Source organism: Cloeon dipterum, chromosome 2, assembly GCF_949628265.1.
Source record: "Cloeon dipterum chromosome 2, ieCloDipt1.1, whole genome shotgun sequence".
Lineage (NCBI taxonomy): Eukaryota > Metazoa > Arthropoda > Insecta > Ephemeroptera > Baetidae > Cloeon > Cloeon dipterum.
In genome coordinates, this window is record NC_088787.1 from 788190 (window position 1) to 802417 (window position 14228).

Sequence of the window (14228 nt, forward strand, 5' to 3'; positions counted from 1 at the left end):
ATCCTCTACGAGGCCTGTTTTTCATGATTTTTCAGCGATTTCAAGCACATTTGGCGATAATCTTGCCACTCACCAACCTTCTTCAGGTCATGCGACCTGAGATCAGGCCCCAGACGGTTTCTCTGCGGTTTTAACGCCGCCTAAACGGACTTTAAGAGCTGGCGCGGAGTATCAGCGTCGGCCAAAAGATTCACATTTCCATTTCTTAGCGTTGAACGGCCAGGTAAATAATTTTTTCCTTCTGCTGACCAAGCATATCAAAATAGAAACGATTATTTTCTATAACAATTTAACTGCCACGTACAGAAAAAATCAAAGTGTCAATGTAATGTCTTAAACGTGCGGTGAATAATAAAATAATCTTATCTATCTCGAGGAGATCGGTTGCTATGCCGCGACTGTTGAACTGATAGTAAAACGAGAGCGAAGCTGCAGTGATTCACTTTATTGATAACTCGCGAGAGGTGAATATCGCCGACAACCAGTCGATCCGCACGTCTACCACATCGTGAAGCAGCTGGTGCGAGTCGCAGGTGTGCACGTCCTCGCGCGAGTTGCCCTCTCTGAAAACTTGGAAGGCCGCTGCCCTGGAAAATTTCTTCACTTCCCTGGCAATGTGAGATCAACTAAAAGGTAGGTGAAATGTTTTTAGCTCTGCAGTTTATTAAATTCGTGCTGACCGTTTGGTAGCATCGAGGTTAAATTACAAAAGAGTGCGAACTATAATGTATTTTACATCGAATTATTTAACAGAGAAAACAGAGCACGAATTAAATATTATTCTTGTGCTTGAGTCAATTACAGTAAAATACTTATTATGGAGAGCAAGAAAGGGCAAACAGTTCTAAAAAGATCCATCACTGAGTAATTTCACGCCGCACTGAGCTGCATATTACATTTTCTATCCCTAATCACGTTCACTGTAACCTTGCTCTTCGTAGAGGGTGGGAAATTCTGCTTTAGGGTGCAGATTCCTTGAGCTCTGGTGGGAAATCGTCCCACGGTTGTACCACCCTAAAGGAAAAAACAAACACTGATGGCGACTGCAGCCTCACGGCGATGCGCATGCGCGCACGGCTGTTGAATGGAATTCATGTTTTATTTTCCATGCAAAAATTACGGAATTTTTGTCTAAAATTTAGCCAACTTGCCTGCGGTTTAAAGTAATAAGTTTGTCGTGTGTGCTGAGTTGCTGACTGATGCGATAAGATAAGATTAACTGAGCAGCCTCTTGAGACAGTTTTCGTGCGCGTGTTGCCCTTTCTTCTCCCCAACCGCTGACCCGCCGCGTTGTTTGATGGTCGGAAAATAAATTAAATAAAATTTATTCCAGTTTAAATAGTAGTTCTTGCACCTCAAATTATTAATTAGCCAGTCTGTTTGCTGCCATTATTAAGTCATATTAAGGAGTGTCAAAGCAGTGCGAGATATTTGAGCAGTTCGGGGATCTAATACCAATGTCAGAGATGGCAAAAAGATGGTTAGTTAAGTGACTCGAAATACTCAAATTGCTCGACGGACTGGTAGAATGCGCCCCTTGCTGATTTTCGCACCCTTCCAGCGGCTTTAGGGACAAATATCCGTCATTTCAATAAAAAGACGTGGTGCAGAGAGGCGAAAAGCTGGCCACTCGGGCCACTTTGTTCTAAGCTTGGCGGTGCTTTTGGGACCCCGTGAGCTCATACGATCATAGCCCACGAAATGTGCTAAGCAGTTGAGGTTCGAAAAATAACTTCATAGACTGTTAAGCTATTCTTTAACGTCTTGCATTAAAAAAGTGTCCTTTTATTTGCGGAGTGTTCAGAAATATGAATTGAGAAAACACAGCAAGATAAACGGAAATTAAATTACATTTTTCATGCATTTTGCTGATTTTCTTAAAGTTTAGCCAAAGAGCTTGCCGTCCACTGCATGACTGTAGTGATAAGTGATTAGATAAGATTAATCGAGTGACCATAAGAGTGGTTCTTAGACTTTTCGTGCACGTGTTGCTTTTTCCTCTCCAGCCGCGTGACTGACCAACGGATATGTTAAATAAAATTCATTCCACTTTAAATAGGTGTTTTTTAGGAGAGCTCTCAGTAAAATGAATAGAGGAAACACATGAAGAATTAATGGAATTCGCCAGTTGCATAAGCCTTTACTGTTCGAAGCCGCCAACTGATGGAGCCACCGTATACTTTCGTAATAAATTTAACTTTAAGGAGCTTCCGCTACGATTTCACAATCAATCCTGCTACTGGTGCATTCCTCACATAGTTTGCTTTCTTTTGACGTGCTGAAAGCCAAGATCATTTCAACCATTCACCGCAGAAAATTTGGAAAATATTTTATTTTTCAAAAATATATTTTCACGGTTCTATGGCGATTGGTTTTCAGCATGTCAAAAGAAAGAATATTAAAAGTAGAGAATGCACAATAGCAGGATTGAGTCTGAAATCACAGCAGAAGTGCCTTAAAATTTTATTTTTTATTCAAGTATACGGTGGCGCTATCTGTTGGCGGCTTCGAACACTAAAAGCTTATGCAACTGGTTTATTTTTCATAGCACATTGTACAATTTTTAATCTTAAATTGAGCCAACGACACGCGTGATAAAACAAAGTTTGACATTTGCTGCGATTAAGGGCGGTCAAAGTACCGTCCTTAGCTGCGCGATAAGATTGCGAGTGGCCTTGAGAGCGGTTCTTAAGACTTTTCGTGCGCGTGATTCCAGATTCCCCTCGTCATCAGCGGACCTGCCGCGCAGCTGATTGACGAAAATATTATCTTGCCGTATCGATTAAAAAAAATAAGCTTTGGGATCGACACCCGAATTAAATGGGGCAGATTACGGCCAACGCAACCTTGAATGAAAGTGGACACGCTGGGAATAAGGATAGCATTGTACAGTGTTTCAAGGTCAAGCTAAAAAACAGTGCCGTGCTCTGCACCCTTTAGTAGAGTTGGGCACTCTTCATCTTAAAGTGGTTATCAAATTTTGATATGATATTTTAAATATCAGCGATGGGAGCGTTAATACGGCACTCTGTATTTTAGCTTGACCTTGAACCACTGTAGAGCGTTGCTATTTTCTTTCAAGTTTGCGTTGCCGTAATCCACCCCAATGTAAATTAAATTAATCTAAATTCATAAAATATCGAGACACTCATTTAGCTTCAGGGGGCGAATTAAGGCACCGTTTTTTAACTCGACCTTGACAGAAAATGGCAACGCTGGGCATAAGGCTTTCATTGTACAGTGTTTCAAGGTCAAACTAAGAAAGCTTGTCATAATCCGCTCCCTGAATAAATAAAAATATAAATATCAATCGATACTTTTAAGACGATAATATCAAAATGAATATTGTTTTTCAAAAATACTTGAACATTTTCTAGGGGTGGATTTTATGGCAACGCAGCCTTGAAAGAAACTGGCAACGCTGTGCACAAGGAAAGCGTTGTATTTTTTCTAGGCCAGGCTAAAAAAGAGTGCCATAATCCACCCCTAGGTTGCCTTTTTTACCGTGTCGAGATTTTTATGCTCTTTATAATTTTCTTGGTAAAAATTGGAGAGATTTTATTTTTGACTTTTTTGAGCCTCAGCTCAGCAGGCTAGCAGCTTACCGGGTTCCAGGTCTTAACATTTCCTCTGAGCGGATAACATGGGACCCGAGTGGTCGCAGAGGAGCTTCGGCCTTATGCGGCCATCTTTTGCCTCCTCACACCATGGCCCAAGGCCATTTATTAAATCGCTAGACATACTTCCATAAAGCCGCTGGAACGACGTAGTGAAAGGAATAAATCTTGTCAAAGCGCGATGTTAAAACTTGTTTCAATGAGAGGTTTTATCCCCGTCGAAGGGTGAAAGTATGCAAACCGGCACCCTCGCGTGAACTTCAAATCTCAGAAAAAAGAACAACCAACCGTCAACGATATCCATATAAAGAAATGAACTCCATCATTGAAGATCTGCGGTGTGTTTTATTCGAGAAATTTTCGTGCGATCCATTGAAATATTTGATGCGTAAAATCCGTTCATGCTTGGTTGCATTGAGGAATACGCACATTTAATGTTCGATTAAGTCACGTGCAGCAAAATTTATTGTACGTTGATTGGAAAGCCGGTGCTAGATTAAGCAAAAAGCCAAAAAAGGTAAGAAAAAGGTAAGACATGATCTTGCCGATGGATGTATTAGTATAAGTTTTTAAATATTTATGATATGTTGCGGCCAGCACCAGAGTTGTCGTGCGGATGGACCCGGATAGGACTTGTCAAAAATTTCATTTTAAATACAGTGTGGGCGTTCTTGTTCTTGCACGTTCAAAAGAACTTCTAGCATTTTATATTGAATGTCATGCGCATTATATGCAGAATTAAACTTCCTATAACCATCACACCCCTTGCAAGTTATGACCCAAAGGTGCCAGCCGCCTCACTAGTAACCAGGTTAAAATTTTACCCCAGTCGAGAACTGGACACCAATCATTTATCCACCACCTTTGAGGTAATTAGTGGTTTTCACTGAATTTTTTCAGAGGGGAAAATGCCTGACGGGCCAGCCAAATTAGGATATTTCGTGTCGAAAGACCAAACTAAACAAAACGCAGACAAGTATTATAATCGTGGAAATTATCCGACATAATTAATTACCAACCCTAATTGTCAGTGTTTGCGTGCTCGTCGTTCACTACAACTTTGAAAAAACCAAGAACGAAACCTGGATTCGGAGAGGGGATGATCAGGACGTAAATAATCTGAAACGGACCTTCGGAGAGAAACGTAACTGCAACTTCCACGATGTGTTATCGCCGAAAAAGGAGCAGTTGCTTGAAATTCTCTCCGATCAAGATAAACTATTAGGATTATTCGGCTGTTCAGGTAAAACAAACCACTTTACGATAAATCATATATTTTATCGTATTGATTTTACAGAAGTTCCATCAGTGTTTGTGCTTTACATTCTTTCTCACGGCTTCAGAGATGGAATAATCTTCACAGACCACTTCAAGGACGATGTTCCCGCGAGCGCAGAACAGCGTGCCAGCAGTAGGGACCCGAAAGAGTTGTTTGTTTCCTTCACTACAACCGAGATATTCGAGTCTCTAAAAAAGCTTACTGTTTTCGAGCAATGTCTCAAATTTATAAACTTTGGTGTAAGTTTCCGCTAAGTTAAGATCATCAAGACTTTTTAATAAATTGAATTTTTAGCCATGTAGAGGCGAACTGGTGGACGAAATTTTTGTCCCAAATGACGAACATTTTGAAAACGAAAATTCTTGCCGAATTACCTACAGCCCTCTGACGAGAAACACGGTTGTGTTCTTCTCAACGGTTGAAAGTGAGCCTATCGACAATACGAATATTATTCACTAATGTTTGCAATTATTTTCTTAGCGACCAGGGCCAAACGAAACCAGTCAGGATCAACTTTCGCCTTGCTTACGTGCCAGGTCTTTAATTCGCTTGAGAAGGACGAGAGTCTCCTAAATGTCCTGACAACTATTCAATATGAGAGTCACAAAAATGTGGACATCGTGGAAAACAAATACACTGGACAGACTCCAGAAGTGAAGATGTTTTCTCAGGACAGAGGTTTTGTCATCTCAAAGTGAGTTTTTATAAATTAGTTTATAATTTTTCTCACATAGGCTACAGGCAAACAGCTTAATGGCGACAAATTGTATGACAAAATTAATTATTCTAGAAGTCCTTCAAATTGCTCGGCTTCCTCGAAATCTGACGGAATTGGCATTATGATGAAAAAGGAACTCGAGTTTTATACTTGGAAATCAAACAAAAAGGAAAACTTGCGACGCCGCCTCGCGATCCTTTTTTCCGAAGAGCAAAATGATCGATTAAAAGAAATAAAAAAAGTGCTGTCCCTAAACCTAGATTTTGAGACCAGCGAAAGGATGCTGAGAGGAAAGCCGTGGATGTCCATAAATGAAGGTTTGACGACTTATTTATGTTAATATGATGTAATTTGTGCAATTCATATTTCAGCCTCGTGGAGTGACTCTAACATTGGCTGCATTTTCCTGATTTTCTTTGGCCGATTAAGTGAAAACAAGGTCACGAATGAGGTTTGCGTTCAGGTGGACGGTCAAGAAATTGCGGTATCTGAAATACTGCGCGAGTTTATCGGGCCAAAAAATGACCAGTGGATTGGAAAACCGAAAGTATTATTCCTTGTGAATCAGGAAACGAGCTCATCTGACTACGTAAGTGATTAATATTTAGTTAAACTTTCAAAATGATTCCAAAATAAATTTTCAAAATTAAAAAGAATCATATCAAAGTAAGAAACTGACGATTTCTTTGTCCTTAAGATCGGATCAACGCAGCCCAAGATGAAAATATCAGCAACAAACCACAGTGGATGGTTAGTCCAAGTTTTGCACAACGAAGGTTAGATTTTGTTCTTCAATTTTGGGAATTAGTAAAAAATTTCATCTATATAGATAAACTTCAAAAGCTGATCGAAATCTTCAAGGGGCAAGAGATGAAAAAGGAGAAAAGTCTTCAAGAACTGCTCGCAAGTCTTCTAATTTCCGAATCAAAAGAAAATAGGAATTTGCTTAACTCGACGCTCCAGTATCCACTCAATTTTCCTGACTGGCCCAGTTCTTTTGTTCAACTTAGCTTTTCAGTGACAAAATCACAAAACAGTGCAGTAAAATACGTCAGTTTCGACAGCTTAGTGAAGGAATCAGCAACAGAAAAACAAATTTGGCTCTTGAGTTCAGTTGCAGGAACAGGAAAGACGACAATCCTCAGGGAAATGGCTTTTCAACTCGGGAAACTAAATCCAGAATTAAAAATTTTACGCGTTTCTCTCCCGAGAGTTCCGTTCAGTTCTCTAGACCGGAACGTGACTGAGATTGAATTTCTCGTGAAAGCCACTAAGAATTCGAAAGAGGAAATCATAAAAAGCATAGAAAACAAGCAGTGTGTTGTGATTCTTGATGGGTTCGATGAAATCATCCGTCCTGATAACCAAGAAAAAACATTGAGAGTAATCAAATCTCTAGAAGAGAAGCAGTTATCCGTGTGGATCGGAACGAGACCTAACGCAGCAGAAGCAATCCAAAAGCGGACATCAAAAGCTGTTATAGTAAAGATTGATCCCTTGGATGAAGAGCAGCAAATCGAGTTTTTAAAGCTGGAGACTGGCAAGAGTCGAGAAGAAAGTGAGCAATTCATCAAGAACTTTAAATCAAAGGACATCTTGAGAAATCCTCTGCACCTTTCTTTGGTTGCCAAGTACGGGGCCGAAGGAAACTTGTACCAAATCTACGACAAGGTTGTGCGACACAAAGTGGAACTCTCTCTTCGAGACAAGGAAGGATATGACGAGAGCAAAAGGATCGAGTTTAATGAAAAAATTGCCAATGCCGTGGGAGATCTACAGAAGTTAGCAAGTTGCCACATCAGAGGAGTTGAACTTACTGATTACACGAAAGACGACCTAGAAAAAAACAATTACTATGGCATTGCCTCGTTTCAAAACAACGAGGTTATTTTCATTCATCAGACTTTCGCCGAATTTCTCGCAGCCCAACATTTCGTATGTGAAATCGAGAATAGTAGCGATTGCGACATCCAAACCAGCACTGAAGATATTGCAAATTTATTTTTAGGAAAATCGTTTTCGTGGTGCAGAAAGTTTCTTGATCTTGTCTATTCCACAGTTTTGAATGACAAGGAAAAGATCGAAGTGCACAAAGCATTCATTCTTTCAGTCATGAAGTTGGATCCAGATATATTTTTGGGTTTGATTGCTTCCGATGGCTGCATAAATATTTTCAAAATGGTTTACCCAATTATCAGCTTCAGTGAAAACCAAGAGGGAAACCGTATTGCTGTTGCAAAGGATAGGAATCTTTTGCTCAAAGCAATCGAAGGAGCGGAAGAAATTGCAATCATGCTGCTCGACATGGGCTTGATCGAAAGTGATGAAGAGTTGCTTATAATTTTACCTCACCTGTTATATTTAGTAGCTGAAACAAACGCATGTCTCTTCTTTGAAAAATTGGAAACAAAATTTCCTACATTGCCAGATATGATCCACTCTAGAAGATCTATAATAGAAGCTGGAGTGGTTGCTGCAAGTAATGATCACTGCGAAATTCTTCATCTGCTGCTGCAAAATGGTGTCGATAAATATTTTCAAGATGATGAAGATAACGCCCTATATTGTGCTATTCGCTTTCGAGCTATAAAATGCGTAGAAGTTTTGCTTAAGCATGGTGCGAAATTAGCCATTGATGAAGATGGTGAAAGTTGGGACCCTTTGATGCTGGCTGTAGAAGTAAATAATCTAGACCTGGTCAAGTTCTTATTAGAGGAAAACATCAGTGGACTGCAACGTAACAAAGAAACTTTCGAAATCAATGAAGTAAAATCTCATTTGAATGCTTTACATTCTGCTATTTGCAAAGGGCACAATGAAATCGCGAAAATTATAATAGAAAAGTGCCCAAATTTGAAAAACGCGGAATATGGTGATGATGAAAGTCTTCTACAATTTTCGGCTAAAAATGGAAATTATAAAATGTGTCAATGGCTTATTGACGAAGAAGGGGTTGACGTGAACACCTTACGACGTAGTGGAGAACCACGAGATTGGTCCAGGAATGACGAGGGCACAAGCGATGGGTCCTCAGATGTCGAGGACACAAGCGATGGGTCCTCGGATGACGAGGACGACAAAGTATGCATGGATTATTTCTTAATGCTGCAGAAGATCGACATTAACATGACGGATAAAAGAGGAAAAACTGCTCTTCACTGCGCTGCGGAACGTGCATATCTTGAACGTGTCAAAGAGTTGATCAATGCTGGCGCAAATATTCGAGCTGTAGACGAAAATGGATGGAATGCTTTTCATTTTGCTTGCAGCAATTGGGGTTACCTTGAAAAAGACGTGATTCGATTGTTGCACAGCACTGATAGTCAACTGGCCAAGGAGAAAACTGGAAGTGGTCAAACAGGGCTGCATATTCTAGTGGAATCCAGCTATTGGTTTGTTGAGGATATGCGTTTTCTTGTCGAAGAGATTGGAGTTGACGTAAGAGCAAAGGACAACAATGGCTGCACTGCGTTGCATATTGCAGTTGACAAAGAAAAGGATTCCGTTGACTATTTGATGGAAAAAGATATCGACCTGGAAGTAAAAAACGAAGAGGGGCGAACGTCCCTTCATTTAGCCGCTGGAAGGGGTGATTTAGAGGCTCTGCCAACTTGGATACATCTGGGTGGAGACTTGGATGTGGTTGACGAAAAAGGGATGACTGCGTTGCATATTGCTGCTGAAAGCGGACATTTGCAATTTGTGAAAAAGTTTTTAGCCTGCGCGACCGAGGAAGTCCAAAATCAAGATATTGGCGAGGGTTGTGTTGGATCTAAACTGAAAGAAAGATTAAACAGATGTGACGAATATGGAAGGACAGCACTCCACCTTGCTGCTGAGTCAGGAAATGTTGATTTGGTGGAAATGTTGCTTGAAAACAGTGCAGATTTAACTCAAACGGATCTGGAAGGAAAGAATGCAATGCACTACGCTATCGAAAACGAAAGAATGTTACGATTCCTCAATGAGAAGAACGGAGATCTTTTGAAGCAGCGTACAAAATATGGAGACACTACTCTACATCTGGCAATTGAATGGAAATCAAAAGTAACGGAAGAGGACGAACACATTGCTCTGTGGATTATAGGAAAAGTAGACGACACCGTTTTAAACGCGAAAAATGCTTCTGGCGACACACCACTCTTACTGGCTTGCAGAAGAGAGAGGTGGAGGACCGCCGAATTGCTGCTGACCAGAAATGTTGAGATTAATGTATCGGACAGGTGGGGAAGAACTGCAATGCACCACGCCGCAGAAAAAGGAAACTTGTCGTTAGTGAAGCTTTTGCACGAGAAAGGTGCGGATTTGACTCTAACAGACAACGAGGGAATGAACGCATTGCACCACGCAATACGTCACTTGGAGCTAATTTCATTTCTTCACGAGAAAAACAATAAGTTGTTGGGACAGCGTTCTAAAGACGGAGACACAACCCTCCATTTGGCATTAAAAACGAGGCACATAATTGACACTGACACAATTCGTTGGCTCGTTGAGCAATTCAAAAATGACGTGAATGTAACAAACAGCGAGGGTGAGACATCGCTTCTGCTGGCTTGCAAGAAGAGTAAATGGATTATTGCTAAAAATTTGCTGGCAAAAGATGCAGATATTTATGTGAAGGATAAAAATGGAAGAACGGCTCTGCACTACGCCGTTCAATTGAATGCATTTGAAAGGCTAGAAGATTCACATGCTTTTGATTTGGTGCAAGAGTTGTGCAAAAGGGGCGCAGATTTGGCTTTGACGGACAACGAAGGGATGAACGCATTTCACCATGCGATGAAAAACTTTCACATGGCTCTAGTCATTCACAAATTAAATGGTAATTTGGTTAAACAACGTTTTAACAATGGAGACACCACTCTGCATCTGGCAATCAAATTAGACAGGGATGATAACATTCTTATTTGGCTTGTGGAGCAATGCGAAAATGACTTGAATGTAAAAAACAACGATGGTGAGACACCACTCCTGCTGGCTTTCAAGAAGAGAAAGTTGATTATTGCTAAAATTTTGCTCGCAAAAACCGTTGATATAAACGCGAAAGATAAAAAAGGAAGAACGGCCCTGCACTACGCCGTTAAATTGTATAAAGACGATGATCTAGACGATTCAGCACCTGCTTTTGATTTGGTGCAAGAGTTGCTCAAAAGAGGCTTAGATTTGGCTTTGACAGACAACGACGGGAAGAATGCATTTCACCATGCGATACCAAATTATGACATGGCGTTATTCATTCATGAGTTGAAAGGTGATTTGGTTAAACAGCGTTTGAACAATGGAGATACCTCTCTGCATCTGGCAATCAAATTATTCAGAAACAGTCCCTGGTGGAATGACAATGAAATTCTTATGTGGCTTTTGGAGCAAGGCGACATTGATTTGAACGCGAGAAATGCTTTGAACGAAACCCCGTTGATTCTGGCTTGCAAGGAAGAGCTCTGGGATGAGAAATTTTTTGAAACACTTTTGTCCAAAAATGTAGATGTCAGTATAAAAGACATTGAGGGGAAATCTGCTCGTGACTACATTGACGAATCTTTTCCAACTCATTTACTTGAAAGGTTTGATGAACTCGAAGAAGCTTGACCCAGAAAAAAATGCGAATGAGTTAAATTCACTTTTTCTTGCTCAGAATTCTGACCTATTTGCTTTTTGTTTCTTCAATTTTAATTTAAGTTTGCAATTTCCAGATGAAGCTAATATCGTTGTTTTCATGGTGTTTTCTGAAATGGTGTCATATTTTTTTAAAATATCACTTAATTTTAATGATTTTACATTTAACATACCAGCATTTTAACTATGTTTCAAGAATAAGAGTTTTGGAGAACTTTGTATTTTATTTAGACATTATTTTTTATTTAGTAAAATAAGTATTAAATATGCATAGTATCGGTTTTTATGTAAATGTTGCTTACAAAATTTTAGTTTCTGTACTATACTGGCGGTAAGGAATATAATGAAAGCGTTATTGAATAAAATTTAAAACACTTTTTGAATGATTCATGTGTTTTATTCCAAAACATAGAGAATAATCTTCGTGGTACTTGTGCATTTAATAGGAGTTAATTAAGAGTCATTGTGTGGCATTGATTTCATTTTTTAAACGATATGAAACTGCGAAAGTGCGAAATCATACTTGCAGCAATATCCCTATGCACTAATAAATCTTTCTTAAATTAAAGCTACCGCATGTGGAATGATCTCCCACCAAATTTTTGTCTCAACGAAAACTTAAGTGCATTCAATGAACTCTTAAAAGAACAATTTTTTCAAGAAATATTGAATTAATGTCTGACTTCTCTAATAATTATGTTTCTATTATTGAATTTATTTGACTGTATGTGGCAATTTATGAGGCAAAATAGCCCTGCAGAACCATAATAAAGATCATTTGAAAATAAATTAATAAATTTCTGTGAAAATCAATCACTCGAAAACTTAACACAGGGTAAGAGAGTCAACTTCTTTTTATTATGACCACTTTTAAGAAGATTAGTTTGATCTTAATCTTCCGGTTGCAGATTTTCTGCGGCAATATCAAAATCCTTGTTAAATAAAACACTTTCAGAGTAAAAACATCGTGTTAACCTTCTTGATGATCGATTGTTACAGACCGAAAAAGATATTTCCCTCTACGAAGTACACCCTCTGTAATAACTTCAATAGAAACATTTTTCTTTTTCATGTATTTCTAATTGTATCTTGTCTATTTCGATAAACTTTTAATTTTACTTCAAATATAGCATGTTTTCTGACGAATTTATTATGTTAGCTCTGCTTTTCATGCGAAAACAGCTGTTTCTACATTCTCATCTAGTCTCGATTTCCCTGAAGGTGGTGCAACGATTTCGCAGAGAATCCAAGTTTAACGTAGGTCTTTTGAATTTCCATTCAGCATCTGATTGCAAGCGCGTAACAAGAAGCTGTTTCCACACTCCCAGCTGGACGGACGTTTTTGATTGCCCTGAAGGTGGCAGGGAAGTGCGGAAGGCAATCAGGCTTTAATCACGAACACTCAAACACCTCTGGATCTGGATGAATCCTAGACGCGACAAGTCGACATTTTTTTGGTAATTATAAATTATAATGGTACCTGCGAAATTAATTAATTTTTGAACTTTTCCTTTGTTTTTCAAATTTAGTTAATCAAATTTTCCAAATTTTGAAGCGTCTTACTCCTTGCCCACAGCTGCTTAACGTCGAGAACACCTCTGGATCTGGATGAATCCTAGACGCCACAACTCGACACTTTCTTCCAAATTTTAAAGGTATCTGAGTAGCTCATTAATTTTTTCTTTTATTTTCCTCGGTGATTAAAATTAAGTTTTAGATTTTTTAAATCTTCTACACTGACATTGTCTGCAATGAATGCTTCGACAGCCATGGATTAGAGCTTAAAAATGCTCCAGTTTAGATTTATGTATTTTTTATCAAGATTTTTATTTTTTCAAAATCTCCGTAAAAATCAAACAACCTGTTCATCAATGAAAGACTACAAAATTAATTGGCATGAAAATTTATCATTTTTATTAGACATATTGCTGAGAAGAAACGATTGAATCAATTAAATTTGAAAGTATGGTTTAAGGTGTCAAATTTTTGAATATATCTTACCTTCTGGAAATACTGCGGATTTTCTAAAACTTGCTTAAAATCGCTTACGTTTCTTTGCCAACCCAGACGATAATTAGAGACCGCGAACCTTTTCAGACTCTGCAATTTTTCATTTTGAGCCAACTTCCACCAGTGAAAAGGCTAAGAGGGGAACATAGATGGCCCTGAAGAAGGAGAGAATCTGTGCTTTCAAGGACCAAACTAAATGATTCATAAATCTCGCAAGAAACTGGGTTTTTCTTTCTAGGTAATAAATACACTTTCGTCATATATAAAATTTTAATACGCATAATTGAAGGGAGGTGTCGTGACTCTTGACGGCCTGAATCTTCCCCAACTGGCGCCTGCAGACCCAAGTCTTCGAAACAAGAACCACCGTTTTATGTATAAAATTGGCTTTTCCTTTTTTGCCTTTAACGTCGAGCGAGCACTGTTTAATTTAACGTAGTTTTGGCATCTTGCACGCCCAAAAATGTATATTTTCCAATCACTGACTGGCTCGAGACACCCCAAAAATTGGCGTCCCAACCTCCTCCAAGCCTTAGAGCTTAGCATCGCATCATTATTCTGCCTACTATTTGCCCCTTTTTTGAATTTCCAGTCACAGTAGGAATGCATTTATATTTCCAAAGTCTCGTCTACGTTATCTTTGTATCTTCCGTAGCTTAATTTCTGGCCAATTTCGCGATCCAAAGTATTTTTCTCTCTGTTAGAGTCACTTTGAGCAATAAACCAAAACCAACACAATTTCTAAGCTCAATCCTCTTTGTTTTTTTCCTTCTTCCTGACCAGCAGCATAATTGAAGGAGCGATAAAGTAATCTGAACATTCATCCATTAATTAAGGGCTCACTGTGGAGCAGCCCTTTTCAATTTCAAAGCTCATTGAATATTATTTAAAGTGACATTACTTCTGGATTCCCTTGGTTGTTCTCGGATTGCGGCCCCGCCTCCGGGATTGATCAATTGTTTGCGAGAAACCTTATAGTCAAACT

General features: G+C 39.1%; 1 protein-coding gene across 1 annotated transcript; it reads left to right on the forward strand.

Annotated features, from left to right (window-relative positions):
• The first annotated feature begins 5354 nt into the window (after positions 1–5354).
• On the forward strand, positions 5355–7061 carry LOC135935834 (uncharacterized). Its single transcript, XM_065478398.1, has 4 exons — positions 5355–5590; positions 5687–5931; positions 5986–6203; positions 6312–7061. Exons 1-4 carry the CDS (start codon positions 5355–5357, stop codon positions 6393–6395), a joined length of 783 nt encoding a protein of 260 aa, XP_065334470.1. The 3' UTR covers positions 6396–7061.
• Positions 7062–14228: the final 7167 nt, after the last annotated feature.

Bases quoted from the DNA above. Each gene is read 5' to 3' on its own strand.
- LOC135935834 (XM_065478398.1), top strand. From the start codon at position 5,355: ATGTTTGCAATTATTTTCTTAGCGACCAGGGCCAAACGAAACCAGTCA. The intron at 5,932-5,985 runs GTTTGACGACTT...TTCATATTTCAG, and splicing joins GTGGATGTCCATAAATGAAG to CCTCGTGGAGTGACTCTAAC. The intron at 6,204-6,311 runs GTAAGTGATTAA...TTTGTCCTTAAG, and splicing joins AAACGAGCTCATCTGACTAC to ATCGGATCAACGCAGCCCAA.